Source organism: Marmota marmota, unplaced genomic scaffold (genome assembly GCF_001458135.2).
Source record: "Marmota marmota marmota unplaced genomic scaffold, marMar, whole genome shotgun sequence".
Lineage (NCBI taxonomy): Eukaryota > Metazoa > Chordata > Mammalia > Rodentia > Sciuridae > Marmota > Marmota marmota.
This window is the reverse complement of record NW_026000119.1, coordinates 9064141-9080891: the sequence shown is the minus strand read 5'-3', so window position 1 is coordinate 9080891 and position 16751 is coordinate 9064141. Positions and strand designations below refer to the sequence as shown.

General features: G+C 34.0%; 2 protein-coding genes across 15 annotated transcripts in view; one reads left to right on the top strand and one right to left on the bottom strand.

Annotated features, from left to right (window-relative positions):
* Positions 1-4128, top strand: part of Art3 (ADP-ribosyltransferase 3 (inactive)) — a 29692-nt gene extending 25564 nt beyond the window's left edge. For 3 of the 13 annotated variants that reach the window (XM_015499280.2, XM_015499276.2, XM_015499277.2), the window contains 3 exons: positions 400-432; positions 1719-1751; positions 3675-4128. In XM_015499280.2, coding sequence (XP_015354766.1) covers positions 400-432; positions 1719-1751; positions 3675-3856 — 248 coding nt within the window. In that variant the 3' untranslated portion in view covers positions 3857-4128. Of the gene's footprint in view, positions 1-399; positions 433-1718; positions 1752-3663 lie in introns of all 13 variants that reach the window. The other 10 variants (XM_048784828.1, XM_048784825.1, XM_048784826.1 and 7 more) reach the window with 6 other exon arrangements.
* Positions 4129-6415: 2287 nt separating this feature from the next.
* Positions 6416-16751, bottom strand: part of Nup54 (nucleoporin 54) — a 28600-nt gene continuing 18264 nt past the window's right edge. For both annotated transcript variants that reach the window (XM_015499273.2, XM_048784824.1), the window contains 4 exons: positions 14960-15067; positions 9844-9963; positions 9440-9550; positions 6416-7216 (listed from right to left, as the gene is read on the bottom strand). In XM_015499273.2, coding sequence (XP_015354759.1) covers positions 7088-7216; positions 9440-9550; positions 9844-9963; positions 14960-15067 — 468 coding nt within the window. In that variant the 3' untranslated portion in view covers positions 6416-7087. The remainder of the gene's footprint in view (positions 7217-9439; positions 9551-9843; positions 9964-14959; positions 15068-16751) is intronic.

Here is a 16751-nt window from a genome sequence, read left to right as displayed (position 1 = left end):
TTGGCCACAATTTGAAAGTGAACCCCTAGTGATACTGATGACACACTTCATCTGTCCTTATCTCTTCCACTGTGTGGACCTGAGTTTGTCTGATGCTTTCGTCAGGGTCTGATAGTAACACTGTGGTTGTTTGAAAGATGGCCACTGAGCAGGGAGTGGGGGTTGAACACGGGCTGTGTAGACCGACATACCTAGCTTCAGGAAGTCGCTCCTCTGCCACTTTCCTTTAGGTAACTTTGTATAAGTTACTTCATTTTTGTGTGTCTCTGCTTCTACCTGTGTGAAATGAGGATACTTCAGTCTTTTGGGAGTAAGTTAGGACCTAATGAAGTAAAATACATGATAAAAAATAATAAAATAGTAAATAATTATTAACTGAAAATATGTTTTTTCACTTAGGAATAAAAGTGGTAGAACCAGATGAAATAAAAGGTAATAAATTCTATATTGGGGGTGGAGGCACCATGTGGTTCTAAGTCCTTCACTGTAATCACTCAGTTATGTCAGGCTTAAGGGGGTCTAGGGAAGATATTTGGGCTCTACAGTTTCTGACATCCTTCTCTGAATGGCAGAGGAGGGGAAGGTTGAGAACTTATTATTGTGAGCAGTGGGCTGCTATTAAGGTTCTCTGGGCCAAGGAGAAAAATGATGCTTGACCTGAAACTGGAACAGTTAACTGTCCAGCTGGGCTTTTCTGTTCCAGAATGAGGCAGGAGGCTTTCCAGAGTGAACTGGAATAGGGAGGGAATCTATGGACATAGGAATAGCATCATCAAAGAACTGTGAATGACAACTATATGGCATATTAACATTGAGCTCCTCACTACACTCTCCTTTATTTCACAAATAGGACCCTGGGTTTTGCTGAGACTGTGTTGTATTGTGCCCTCTCCTTTAAAACTATGTACAGTGCAGCCTTTTTAAAAGACAATGTCAAAACAGTTCACGAGTTCTCATTTAATCCAGTGTCACTTCAAAGATGAGGAAGTGGAACATAGGAACAGTAAAAGGCTAGAAAGAGACAACCATGACTCAAATGTTTCAAGTTTTGTTCACTTTCTGCCACTTGACACTTGTCTTCCAGACAGATTTTGATATACACCTCTATTCTCTATCCTGAGCTCCTATAATTTAGTTTTAAAACTGTGAAAATATAATAACTAATGAAATATTTCAATGCGAGACACACACATGGAGATAGTATAGAATAGTGATTAAAAGTAAAGGTTTTGAAATCAGATATTGCTACCACTTAACCTCTGTGATTTTTGGTATGTCATACCTCAAAACATGTCACAGGTGTTTTAAAGAGCATCTGTGAAATATGGCTAACAATACCTGCCTATTAGGATTGTAAGAAGTAATATACATAAAGCATTTTCGTTACGCCTGACAGATAACAAACAATAAATCATTAATGGTATACTTGGGAAAATCTGAGTTCAGTATGTAGAAAAAGTACCTTTTTGGTAAACAACATTTTAACCTCTATTTTAATGGAAATGCATATTCATGGAGAAATTTTTCAAAGAGCATAAATGAGTAAAAACTAAACTTTTCTGCAACCTGCCATATACTTCTAAACTTATTAATCCTGCCTGCTCTCAGAGATAATCAAGTTTGCTTAATCTTTATTGGACCTTGTTTTTTTTTTTATCTTTTCCTTCCAGATAAATAGATGTATAATACAATTAACTCAAAATCTCTTTTTGTTTTAGAAGATGAAAGTCAAGGAAATACCAACAGTCCTAGTAAGAAATATCTCATTTCTTTTGTTGATTAATGTTTCTGCAATGTAGAAAAAGTGAGAAATTAATTTTTCTTATCAAAGGAAGTTGCAAGAATTTAAGGTATTATAACAATATGTATAGGGGCAACTTTGTTTCTTGAAAAATCATTTTCAGCTATGACTGGAGACTATGCTGTTTTAAAACAGTAGTTGAAATCTTTTCAACCCTTTTTTTAAATAACAAATATTGTACAAAGCCCTTGTATTATCCTAAAATAAGATTCATAGATCAGATGTACTTATACCCATAAAAAATATTATAATATCCTGAATGTAATTTATAACAAAAGAACATATTTCAATATGTAAATGCTTAGCTTATATTGAAAGGCTTAATGAAATCAGATGTTTTCATTTATGTATTCAAATAAATTTGAATTTAAGAGATTAGAAATTGTTCTATGTAAGAAGAAAATGAAACTAAAGAAACACAGTGGATACTAGATAAAAATGTTTTATTTTTATTAAAACCATCTGAAAATATTTTGTTTATATGTAAAACTGATTTAGATTCTGGATTTAATCACTATAAATAGGTTTTTAACTTGCATATGTGTCTAGCAGTGCATTTGAAAGTTGGGCATGAAGTAGGTTGATTTTTCATTGTGCAAAACTCTCTTAATCATCTCAGCATATCTAGCCCTCCTACCTGCACCCCATTGGTGTAACAATAAAAAAGAAAATCAGGCTGGGTGTCTAGCTCAGTTGGTAGAGTGCTTGCCTTGCATGCACAAGGCCCTGGGTTCAATCCCCAGCAACATTGAATAAAAGAGAAAATCCCTTTGACAGTTGTCCAGATTGCCTCTCAGGACTTACTATACTCTTGAGAACCACTGTTCTGTGATGACATACTAATGCATGAGTTTATCCTATTTCCCTGTCTCTACTCATACAACTGCCTGTTTATAACTATGGCAAATAAATTGACATGAAGGCTTTTTTTGAGGGGGGGGGTACTGGGGATTGACTCAGGGGCACTTGACCACTGAGCCACATCAGCCCTGTTTTGTATTTTATTTAGAGACAGGGTCTCATTGAGTAGCTTAGTGCTTCGCTTTTGCTGAGGCTGGCTTTGAACTCGCGATCCTCCTGTCTCAGCCTCCTGAGCCGCTGGGATTACAGGCATGCACCACCACGCCCTGTGACATGAAGGCTTTTATAAAATTCTTTTTCTTGGTTTCACTTATGAAGTCTGGTTATCCCATTTGGGATAATCTTTCCCTGTACAGTCTGTTTAAAGAAAAAACATACCTTAAATCCATTATCTGAGTTTAGAGCAGCATAAAACGGATTATCCTGTAGATGGAGTCCACTGATTCTCTATAAGAATTCAGATGCAAGGAAAGCAGTTTTCTCTATAGCCATGTATATGTAGAGGAAAAACTATTTTCTGTCAGCTTGCAGAATCAATGCTTTAAAAGGAAGCTATTATCTGGTAGCGGTTTGCATATGCATGTGAAATGTGTTGTCTTGTTTGAAATAGAAGAGACAGTCTTTACTTTGCATGAATATATATACAGAAAATAGAAACAAAAATTTCTAAGAAATTAAAGAGAACTTAAAAAATTATCTTGGCTTTTAAATCCTGTGAAACCTTATATAAAACCCAGAGCAGCATGACCTGATGATCTATGTGTGTGTGTGTGTGTGTGTGTGTGTGTGTATATATATATATTTATATTTATATGAGATGGGGGTGGGAGAGAGGAATATAACCTGAAATTTGTTAAGAACTACATTTATTTGAAAATTGTTCCCGAGTAGAAGCATTTCAGTAAGCTTCTAACTTAACTTATAGCATTTACATATTCAGGATATATGGTATAGATGATGATACTTGATACCAAAAAATGATGTGTCAGTGACTGTGTGTTCTCATTAACAGCTCCAGCTCCAGGTCCAGATCCAGGTCCAGCTCCAGCTCCAGCTCCAGCTCCAGCTCCAGCTCCTGTTCCAGGTCCCGAAACCAATCCTTCTGCATCCTCTGTCAAAAGGCTTCTTCCACCATTTGGGACATTCATCATTTTAATCAGTGCTTCTGCTGTAAATCTTTTTGTTGCTCCATAGTTTGATACAGTCTTTATCTTTCTTATTCTTTACTTGAAATACACTACAGGGATCCTATAGGAGATCAAAAGGAATGATGTATTTTTCACTTGTTGGCCAAAGCCACTTTATAAAATGAGAACTGTATATTTGTTATTTGTTTTGCAATTCAGAAAGTTGGTCCAGATATAATGTCACAGAATTAACTTTTCTTTTATTTCTATATTAATCTTATTTTTAAAAAACAAAACTGTACTTTTGATTGGATTCAATAAAAGACTTTAATATTAGTAGATATTATTTCTGTAGAATTGCCAGCTATTAAATTGTCCATCACTATTGTTAGTGATTTAACATAAATTTAATACCTGAATCAGTTTTAAAAGATATTCTCATCTCTTTGTAGGAAGACTTTGACAATCTCTTCATCCTCCCTTAGTACATATGAATATTGTTGTCTTTATAAACACTTGACAGTTTACAAAACGTTTCAGTCTCTAACTTGAATCTCATGTTAATCTAGGAAGGTTGACAGGGTAGTGAATATATCAAAAAAGGAAAAAAAAAGTTATATAGTACTGTGGCAGTTGAATAGTGACTAATTTAGCAGTAGATATTGGTAGCCAAGCCAAGACTGGTTTATACTTTGTTGATTTTTTTTTTTTTTTCCTAGTACTGGGGATTGAACTCAGGGGTGCTCAACCACTGAGTCACATCTCCAGCCCTCTTTTTGAGACAGAATCCTGCTAAGTTGCTGAGGCTGGCTTTGAACTAGCAATACTTCCAGGGCCTCCACCTCCAGAATTGCTAGGATTTGCACACTAGTGCATACCACTGTGCTCTGCCTTTGTCAGTGTTTCAAAACAGATTTAAGGTCACTTTCAAATCTGAACTAGGTGTTAAGGATTCAGAATGAGGAATAAAAGGAATAAGGAATAAAAATAAAAAGGGCTAGAAATGAGACTCAGTGGTTAAGTACCCTTGGGTTCAATCCCCAGTACTGGAAGAGGAAAAATTATAGAGAGGGTAACTAGATCAGTGGCTGCCAGGGGTGGGATAGGAGGAGGCTGAACAGGGCAAACATTGGAGATTTTTTTCTGGACAGTGAAAATACTCTATATGACATGGCATTGATGGATACGTGATATGACACATTTGGCAAAATCCACAGAACTTTGCAACACAAAGATTTAAACCTCAATTATATAAATTGTAAACTCATTTAAGAGGCCTGGGATCCCAGGATGGAATGCAAAAGCCAACAGGAACCCAACTGTACAAGTTTAAAAAGCTGTGTATGTGTGTGTGTTGGTGGGTATTGAACCCAGAGTCTTGTACAAGCTAAGTAGCCATCATTCAAAATTACAAGAACCACCAACCAGTTGAGGAATAGATACAGAACTTCTGGTAAACTGACTTATAGAATACAACTTAGTAGTCAGGCTAATGTGATTCTTCCTCCTACTCACCCAAAATTTAGAACTTAACATCTTAATGTGTTTAGGCTGCTATGATAATGCAGTACTGTAGACTGGATAGTTTATAACAGAAATTTATTTCTCAGTTTTGGAGGCTAGGAAGTCCAAGATCAAGGTGCTAGCAGATTTGCTTCCTGTAAGGGCCCTTTTTGTTTCTTGCAGAAGAGCTGTCTTCTTGCTGGGTCTCACATAGCAGAATGCTCGAACAGGAGAGGTAGGACACTAATCCCATTGATTGAAGACTCTACCCTCCTGACCTGATCACCTCCCAGAGACCCCACATTCAAGGACTATCATACTGGGTATTAGAATTTAATTATGAACTTTACGGAAACAGATTTAGTCCACAGCACTTGGTTATCATTTAATAGGAACACACCTGTAGTACTACATGTGCCTTATGCATATATTCCCAGTGGGGCCTAGGATGACTGGCTTGTCTTTAAAAGGCAGACCCTGACTTCTGTCTAGGTGTATTTATCTTGTGGAACCAAGAACCTAATAGTACCAGAACATGAAAATGAGCACGGCATACATGGTTAGTGATGTGCTCACTAGATTATGTGGCTCAGTGAATATAACAAATTTTGCATGCCCTAAACTGTCAAAAGTGACTATAGCAGCTAACTTGGAAAGAACAATCAGTTTGAAGTTCCTAGTCCTCTTATGCAACTCCAAGTCTGCAGTACTAACAGAGAAATTCCTTCAGTGAGGTCTCATTCTGGATATACATGCATCCTATCTCTCACCTTCCCCATAAATACAATTGGAAGGCTTATGAGATAATTTCTTGCAACACCAAAGCATCACATAGTAATGTAAAGTTATAGCATTTTAAGAGGTGACAACAATATGCAGCCCAGGTATTTATAGACTGCAGTCAGAAATATAAAAAAAAAAAATGGGTTGTTAAAGAAACATTATGTTGTCTAACTCAGATTATCTGTTTTCACATAATAATGCTATCACAGGGAATTCTTATCCTAGATGATACCTTAAGACTAAAACTCCTGGATTGATTATAATTATGAATTTAGGATTTGAGTGGACATTAATGGTCTTTCCCCAAAAGCCAAATAAAGAAAGCACAGACAGAATTATCTAAAATTACAAATAAAGAATTTATTTAAAAGTTTTCATCTTTTTTAGAAATAAAAAGATTTAAAAAACAAAAAATTTGCAAAAATGGTAATTGTGTTATATCCTAATTGCTTAGATGTGTTCTGTAAATTCCAAACAAGTAAAGTAATACAAAAATATATTTTCAAATCTTTATAGAACAAAAAAGAAAACCACATTAACCATTAAATACTTTTGGATTTTTCTCTACTCCTCCCACAGATGAATTCACAAATATAAAAACTGATGTACATTTACTCTCTGAAGTACAAATATCCAACAGCTCAGTAATTATGTGCAAAGTAGACATATTTTTACTTGCTATGGAAAGCTGAATGAAGAATAATCATTAAACACTGACTATAGTTAAGAAAATGCTGTTGTGGAAATGTAAAATAATACATATACTTTTGGTTATTATGTACTTCTCTTTTTAAAGTAAATATAGCTTTTAGAGGTAAATCTTTCGAAGGTTATCTTTAAAGAGTTGTGAGGTGGCTATTTTATTTCAGATTTGTCGGTAAAACCCAAGCCAGGAGAGGATCATTTTCTTTCTTCTCCACGTGGTCAGTCAGTTTCATTCTCTTAAGGAAGGCCTGATGAAGTAAGTTGAGAGGATGTATTTCACCAACCACCAACACAAATTTGTGAACTGTCAACTAAAGACACCACCTCTGACATGGATGGCTTCATTCAATCCATGTTCTACCAACTTAATGTCTTCTAGATCATCTTTTATGATGCTAATCAAGTGACTAAGGCCTTCCTGTTGTTGTTTCAAATGCTAGAATAAAATAGAACATATTAATGTATTATTCTGCTAAATTGCAAGCTACTCATAAGAAATTTTAGTATTGTACTAGCAATAATACAGTACGTAGTAACTGCTCTAAATAAAACAGGCAAGCATAAACATTTTTACATCTTTTACTAATAAAACTTTTACATAACCCACAGTAAAAGTATACTCTCAAGAAAGATAAAATATGAGCAGCATCTTTAACAGATATATTTTTAAATTAAAAACAAAAGTATGATATTAAAATTAAGTTGAAGGTACTTATATATAGATGAATACAGATGGCCAGAATAAGTAAACATTTTAAAAACAATTTTCATGTTTTGAAGTACAAAGTATATGTAATGATGGTAAGGGTGATGATGAATATAGTTGATAACATTTTAGGAGTCCTTCCCATATACTAACATACTGTTTAATAGCCTCACTGAAATTAACTTGCTTATTAATCCATTTAAAACCCTTGAGCACCCTTTGGAGTATTAGGGTCATTTTTACTTTAAAGAAACTGAGACATAGGTAAGTTATTTGTCCAAGGCAATAAAGTAGAGGGAAAGTTGTGGTTCAATTCCAAAACATTTTAGAAAGATGGCTGTTTATATGATTTCCAATATTATTGCATGTACAGACTCTTTAATATGGCTCTGTACTATAATGTGCTAATAGTCACCTCACAACTCTTTAAAGATAACCTTCAAAAGATTTACCCCTTAAAGCTATATTTACTTTAAAAAGAGAAGCACATAATAATCAAAAGTATATGTATTATTTTACATTTCCACAAAGCACTAGATTGCTTTGTTAATGACATAACTATCTAAAATCCTCAAGCTCATGCCAGTACACCAAGTTACCATCTTTTATACAAACAACAAATATGTGTATACATACACACACACACACATATATACATATATATTGTCATTGTTGCTGCTGCTGTTGCTAGGGACTGATTCCAGAAGCACTCTTCAACACTGAGTTACACCCCCGTCCTTTTTTTATTTTTAAATTTATGTTGAGACAGGGTCTTGCTAAATTGCTAAAGCTGGCCTCAACCCTGTGATCCTTTCTGCCTTAGCCTCCCAAGTTGCTGGGATTACAGGCATGAGACACTATACCTGGTTTAATATTTTATTTATGCACAATCAATATTTGAATAGCTTTCATTAAATAAATTTGTACGAAAATAAGCTATAGTAAAAAAATCTTTTTTTCATTCAAAGTGAGCCTTAGACACATGGTTGAAGATTCTAGCTACCCCAACCTCTGCATAGGTCCCGTCCCTTAACTCTATATACCTGTATGTGGCATATAGATTGAGAAGGTATGATCTCCAATAGTTGCTCTTCAATTTAACATGCACACTCATCTCCCTATGACCTTGGTAAAATGCAAGTTGAGTAGATTTAGAATAAAGACTGAGATTTTGCATTTCTAATGATCTTCCAGGTGCTGCTACCACCTACACTTTGAGTAGTAAGGTCTAGGTAACTTTAGGGCTTCTATTACCTCTAAATTCACCCTTTATATGCTCAGAGGAGATGGTGATGGGCATGATTCACTTATTTTTTATTGTGGTAAAATAGAAAATAAAATTTATCATTTGAACTGTTAAGCCCAAATGAGAGTATTAAGTACATTGACACTGTTGGGCAATAATCACCACCATCTATCTCTAGAACTTTTCATCTTCCCAAACTGAAATTCTGTGCCAATTAAATAGTACTCTCCATTTCCCCCTCTTCTCATCCCCTGGCAACCACCATTATTCTCTATTAACTGGACTATTTTAGGTACCTCATGTAAGTGGAGTTATACAAAATTAGTCCTTTTATGGCTGGCTTATGTCACTTAGGATAACATCTTCAAGGTCAATGTTATGGCATGTGTAAGAATTTTCTTCTTCTTGGGAAGAAATAGCACATTGTGTGTGTATATACATGGATGTATATCTGTTCAAATACCTGCTTTCAATTTCCTTGGGTCATCTAGAGTGGAACTGCCAGATCACCTAGTAATTCTATTTATAACATTTTGAGACCCTACCATACTGTTTTCCATAGGCTCCACTTTCCTTAACAGTTCAAAGGTTCCAACTTCTCCACATCATTGCAAACACATTATTATTATTTTTGGATAATAGCCATCCTAATGAATGTGAGTGGTAAGCTGACACTTTTAAAAAGTACATCTTTGTGAAACACTTACCTGCTTTATTTCTCGCAATAGATCTGCATCTATATAATATCTTTCTTCAGATTTGACTGCTCCAAAATGATTTTGCATTCTGATTTGGGACATCAGTTCATTTAGTCGGCCCTAAGAGTAAGAATGGGTCAAAATACAACTGCTAACAACAGCAACCATTTCAAAAAGAGAACCTTTTGAAAGGAGAGTTTCAAAATTATCAATTAAAAATTTCCAATTCTTGCTCTGTACATTATTTGAAGCACTCACACAAGCCAAAAAAATCATGACTAAGTTCAATTTAGAAAGAGTTTTTAAATTAAAGAATGTTAAAAAAATGCAAAGTTATTGTTTGAAAACTACTTAAAACTTGTCTGCAAATCCACCTGAAATAAATTCTAGCTTTATGTTGTAGAAATGCTTACTTTGAACTGAGTAGGTGCATTCAGTTCACACTGAATTGTATCTAGCTGAACCCGCAGCTGCTCTTCATCAGCTTGGATGGCATAACCACTTTTCCTTTGAATTTCCTGTTTGATTAGGACCTATTAAAAAAGAAATCATCAATACTAATAGAACTTTTTTTAGTTATGCAAGTAATTTTACTAGTTGTTGACAGAAATTAGCTGAAAACTAACAATAAAGCTGGGCTTAACAGTTCAAGAACTGACTCACATTTCTGTGGTACTAGGTAGAAGTATCACTTAAGTGCTGGTAGAAGGAGTACAACAGTTCTATGGTTTTTATACTTTTTTTTCTTTTTGTAAAACACTTTAAAAAATTTATATATGACAGCGGAATGCATTACAATTCTTACAGAGCACAATTTTTTATCTCTCTGTTTGTATACAAAGTATATTCACACCAATCATGTCTTCATACCTGTACTTTGGATAATAATGATCAACACATTCTACCATTATTAATAACCACATACCCCCCCTCTGCCCTATCTAGAGTTTGTCTATTCCTCCCAGGCTCCCTCTCTCCCTACCTCACTATGAATCAGCCTCCTTATATCAAAACATTCAGCATTTGTTTTTTTGGGATTGGCTAACTTCACTTAGCATTATCTTCTCTAACTCCATCTATTTACCTGCAAATACCATGATTTCATTCTTTTTTATTGCTGAATAATATTCCATTGTATATACATGCCATATTTTTTTAATCTATTCATCTGTTGAAGGGCATCTAGGTTGGTTCCAAGAGTTTAACTATTATGAATTGTGCTGCTATAAACACTGATGTGGTTGTGTCCCTGTAGTATGCTGTTTTTAAGTCCTTTGGATATAGACCGAGGCGAGGGATAGCTGGGTCAAATGGTGGTTCCATTCCCAATTTTCAAGAAATCTCCATACTTCTTTCCATATTGGCTGTACCAATTTGCAGTCCCACCAGCAGTGTATGAGTGTACCTTTTTCGCCACATCCTCACCAACACTTATTATTGTCTGTCTTCATAATAGCTGCCATTCTGACTGGAGTGAAATAAAATCTTAAAGAGTGGTTTTGATATGCATTTCACTAATTGCTAGTGATGATGAACATTTTTTCATATATTTGGTGACTGACTGTATATCATCTTCTGAGAAGTGTCTGTTCAGGTCCTTGGCCCATTTATTGATTGAGTTATTTATTTTTTTGGTGCTTAGCTTTTTGAGTTCTTTATATACCCTAGAGATTAGTGCTCTATCAGATGTGTGAGGGGTAAAGATTTGCCCCCAAGATGCAGGCTCTCTATGCACCTCACAGTTTTACACCTTTATAGCCTTTCAGAATCAAGTGTTCTTTATATAAAAATGTGAGCTTATAACAATTTTAAGTTTTTAAAAATTTTATTGGACTTCTGCTTCAGATTAAAAAAGCAGTATTTGCCTGTCTAGAAACCATACAAAAATTTTGGCAAATTTTCTCTCATTCTCTCAAGAGAAACAGCACTGACTAAAGTTCATTCCCCTATACTTTCGTTCACACATACAAAACATACATGCACATACATGTATCTAAAATACAACTATACTGTTTGTTTTTCTGTGTCGTGCTTCTTTCTTTAAGCGAACTTAATAGTACCTCGGGAGTCAGTGCTGAGACCACTAAAGGCCGACTTGCTCTGCTCTTACTCCCAATCCCAAGATACATAGTGTCAAAACTGCAAGTTCCTTCAAACTTTCATCCATACTCCTAATCCTTTTTTTCCCCCACAAAGTTAACTCAATTATAATCATACTAAAATCCTTAAGAGGTGTGGCTCTAATTTGTTATTTTTAACAGCTTCATGCCTTTTCATGAGTAATAACCAATAATCAATCATTATTATCTTGATAGGCACATATTTATTTCTAGTTATGATTCTATGACCAATGCTTTACTACATATTTTTGTGTAAAGATCTTTGTAGACCTCCAAGAATGAGATTGCTGGGCTTAAAAGTATGTTTTCAGTTATAATACAAGCTGCTAAGATGGCTTTCTCCAAAAATTCTAACAGTGTAGATTCACAAACCACTTGTCAAGAGTTACCGTTACCCCACATTCCTGCCAGCCACTGGTAATGGTGGTTAAAATTTTCTGATCTGATGAATATAAAAATTTTTTTCTTTAATTTGCAAATCCCTGACTTCTAGTAAGCTAGAAGAGCATCTCTGGTTAAGAAGTAACTTTGTATTTGTTTTTCTGTGACATGCCTTTACAAATATTTTGCCCACATTTCAATTAGGTTTTCTTGTCAAATTATAGAATCTTTTGTATAATACATATATTAACACTAAAGATAAAATAAATGCTTTTTGCAAAATTTCCACAACTACTGACATATGGCTTCTGGTATATTTTGCCATAATGTTTTCTAATTCTTATGTAGTATCTGTTTTACAGTTTTTGACCAAGTGTCTCTCTAATCCCTGAAGTTGTACATGCAGCTTCAGGAGTTTTTTTTTAAGAGTTGTGTCTTTAATCTACTTTTGTATATAGTATGATGCAGTGGTCTACATTTTATTTTCTCACAGTTATTATAGCATTGTTTACTAAACAATCTCACTGAATTGAACTACCACCTCTGTCATTTGTCAAGCATACAGATATACTTGCATCTACTTACAGATTTTTGATTCTCTTCCAGATATCTTTATGTCTAATCCTATTGTCAATTTAACATTGATTTGACCACAAGAGTTTTGTTTTTTTTTTTTAAGAGAGAGAGATGAGAGAGGAGAGAGAAGAGGAGAAAGGGGGAGAGAGAGAGAATTTTTTTTTTTAATATTTATTTTTCCGTTTTCGGTGGACACAACATATTTATTTTATTTTTATGTGGTGCTGAGGATCAAACCCAGCACCCTGCACATGCCAGGCGAGTGGTTACCGCTTAAGCCACATCCCCAGCCTGACCACAAGAGTTTTAAAGTAGGTTCTTAAACCTTACTTATAAAGGAAGGTCCTCTTCATTTTTTCTTTTATATTGTCCTAGAAGCTAGCTTCAAACACTTATCCTTCTTTATTTAAAAAAAACAAACATTTTAATCAATTTTTAAAAATATTTAATTCCTTTTTAAACTTTATGAAGTCTTTTCATCTAAAAATATGGTTTTATCTATTTGTAAAGACCTCAAATTATGTACTTTCCTCATAAATTTATTCCTAAGTATTTTATAGTTTTGTCATCATAACAAATGTTGTATTTTCCTGTTTTCATGATGATATAAGAAAAGCTAATTTTTACACTTTATATCTAGCCAGATTACACTAATTCTATGATAAATTGTCCTGAGTTTTCTAAATAATGCCCTCAGCAAACTGATTGTTTGATCTCCTGTCCAGTATTGATATTTATTTTATTGCTTATTATATTTTTGAAAACCTCCATGATAACAGTGATTAATAATGATAAGATTGGGTATCTCAGGGTCTAGGTTCTGAATATCCATTTTTATGTTTTGCCTTTTGAAATATTTGCTATTTTTGGATATAGTCTATTATATATTTTCCTTTAATGTGTTAGAACACTGTTATATTGAAAGACTGTCATTTAGAATTTCTGGGGTTTTCTGGCCCCAATTCACTGAGGTATAATCCACATACAAAAAAATTCACCCACTTAGGTGCAGAGTTCTATAGGTCTCTAGTTAATTTTGACAAATATATACAGTCATGTAACCACCACCAAAATTATGATGACCTGAGTCTGATCACTAGCACTGCAGAGCCTCCCACCTGCCACAAAAAAGCATGAGAGAATGAAAAGAAAAAAAGATACCCCAAAAGTACAAGAAGTTTAAAGTAAGTTATAAATCTGATAAAGGAAGTCCCCATCATTATTTCTTTTTTATCCCTCTAGAAGCTAGTTTCAAACACTTATCCTTCTTTATTAAAAAAAATAAATAAAAAATAAACAAAAAAACTTGCAAAAAATAAATAAATAAAAAAGGTGTTTGGAGTATAGCTAAATGGTAAAATTCATGCTTAGTATGTATAAGGCCCTGGGGTAATCCCCCATACAACCCACAAAAGTATGTATAAACTATTTCCATCATCCCCAAAAGTTCTCATCTCCAGCCTCTAGCAGCACTGTCCCATTTTTGCATAATGTCATATAAATGAAATCATGCATTATATAGCCAGTAAGTCTTTTTTTTTACTAAACATAATTTGCATTTTTTATTAGAAATATCTGTTCATAGATTTTTTTTTAAGCTGCTAAAAATAGAGATGTAAAATGCTTCAGCTGCTTTGAAAAACATTTTGGCAATTTCACAAACAATTAAATGCAGTATTAACCATATGACCCAGAAATTTCACTCCTAGATTTATACCCAAGAAAATGGAAGCATACATCTAATAAAATGTACACAAATATTAATGACATTATTCACAATAGCCAAAAGGTGAAAACAACCAAAGTGTACATCAAATGATGAGTGAATAAAAATGCAGAACATTCATATGATGAAGTATTACTCAGCAATAAAAGAAAATGAAGTACTTTAACATGCTACAACATAAGTTTATTTTCTTTCATTTGATTTTTAGAAATGAAGTTTTTTGTTTTTTTTTAAGCCTATACATTTTCCTCTTGAGGACAGTTTTTGCCGCATCCCACTGATTCTGGTATGTAATATTTGTTTTCATGATAGTTTATAATTTCAGGGTGTTTTTGTTGTTCATTTTTAATTTTCTCTTGTTAATTTGGAAGTTCTGTTGTTTTTTTCAACTATTAGTGGTTACACTCCCTTTTCTGGCATTCAAAAGTAAAAAGTATTTTCTACTTTATGAAGACTAGATATCAGTGATTTCATATATGCTTTCCTCATACTAAAATGCTTTATTTCTTCATGGTTTTCCTTTACTCTGTTACTAAGATGTGAACTTTAGAATTTTACTCTCCTTACCCAACCCTGTAAGACTTCTCCTCCAATGTCTAGGTTTTACTAAGTTTGGTACTTACAGTTTGGATCATTATTTCTTCTGAGTCTCTTTTTTCCTATATTCAGCACGTAATTCACATGTATCATCTTGTAAATGTTGGGGGAAAAATTCCAAATTACTACCTGTAAGGTTCTATGGGAAAGATCCATGAGTTTCCTCTTGTATTGTGCAATTTTGGCCATAGTTGTAGTTTGATTCTTTTGTAGCTCACTAATATCTTCAGATATAATCTGTGGGGAAAAAATGCCTTTTATATAAGTCAGGTATGGGTATTACAATTATTTATCAGCTATGCCTATATGCAAAGCCTAAATCTGAAATAAACTTGAAATTTATCTCTCAAAATATAAAATTCTTTCCCTTTAATTCTGCATTTGCAGTTTTTCCTTCTTATGTATCTAAAAATCATAAGTTACTATTAAAAGAATTCTTCAGAGCACTAGGATATTTGGGCATTGCATAGTAAAAAGGGGCAGAGGGTAGGGGTAGGCTTAATCACCTCAATCTATTGCCATAAAATATAGTATAGCCCAATATAACTGTTTACAGAATATTTGGAGTAATCAGATTGGAGAGGAAAAGAAATATGAATTCTACAACTGAATACATTTTTATGACACTGGATCTTTAATTTATTCTTTGCCTGGCTTAAAATCCTACTTTCTGCCTTACAAAATCTTAACAAACTAGGTTAAAAATCTCTCCATGTCACTAAAGCATTCCAACTGGATTTAATCCCATAACTGTCCCATCATAATTAATCATTCTATGTCACTGGCTAACATAGACATAGGAAAGAGGATAAGAAGATTGTATAACACATTTTAACAAGTCCATCTGTGCATATCACCTTTGAAGGAAATAAATGCCAGGCCATTATAAAGAGACAAAACTAGGTGACCATGTTACCATCTGCAGTATTTATTTACCATCCAGGAATTAACCAAAAAGGAGCATGCAAGATTTTTAAAAAGAATATATTAAAATAATTATGAAGGCCATAAAAGACATCAGTGATTAAAGAGACAAATTATATTCATGTATGGAGTGATTTAGCATTAGGATTCAATTCTTTACTAATTAGTCTTTACGTTTAATGCAATTTCAAAATTCTGGCATTTTGAAAAACTGATTCCAGTATCTTTATGAAAAAATAAAGGTCCATAGAGAGCCAAGAAAACCCTGAGAAGAACAAAAACTGGAAATTCAATCTACTAGCTTTTAGTATGTGTTGCAAAGCCACAAAAGTAAAAAACTCTTGTGAGAACAGACCAACTGGACCCTGAAACATAATAGATCTAGAATTAGATCATATATATATATATATATACACACACACACACACACACACACACACACACACATATAATAATTCAAATTCTTAGTTAAATGGGGTAAATCAAATTTTTTATGGATATCTGAAAAATAGACCCACCATTCAGAAAAAAAGTTCAAGTCACATAACATGTAAAGAGGTGAACTCCACTGAGGGCAAAAGAGGCAAATGTGAAAGATTTAACTCTAAATGTTAGAAAAAAATGTAGGTGACTCTTAGATCCTAGGGTAAAGAATGGTTTAAAAAAATTTCTAAGGACAAAAAAGGAAAATCAAAAACACCCCAATTTAATTACAATAAAATTAAGGATTTCTATTCCACAAAGGACATCAAAGCAGAGATAACAGATGAAAAACTAGAAATTACTCGTAATATTAAGATGTATGGGCTGGGCGTGGTGGCACACACCTGTAATCCCAGCAGCTGGGGAGGTTGAGGCAGGAGGATCACGAGTTCAAAGCCAGCCTCAGCAATGGCGCTAAGCAACTCAGTGAGACCCTGTCTCTAAATAAAATAAAAAATAGGGCTGGGGATGTGGCTCAGTGGTCTACTGCCCCTGAGTTCAATCCCTGAAAAAC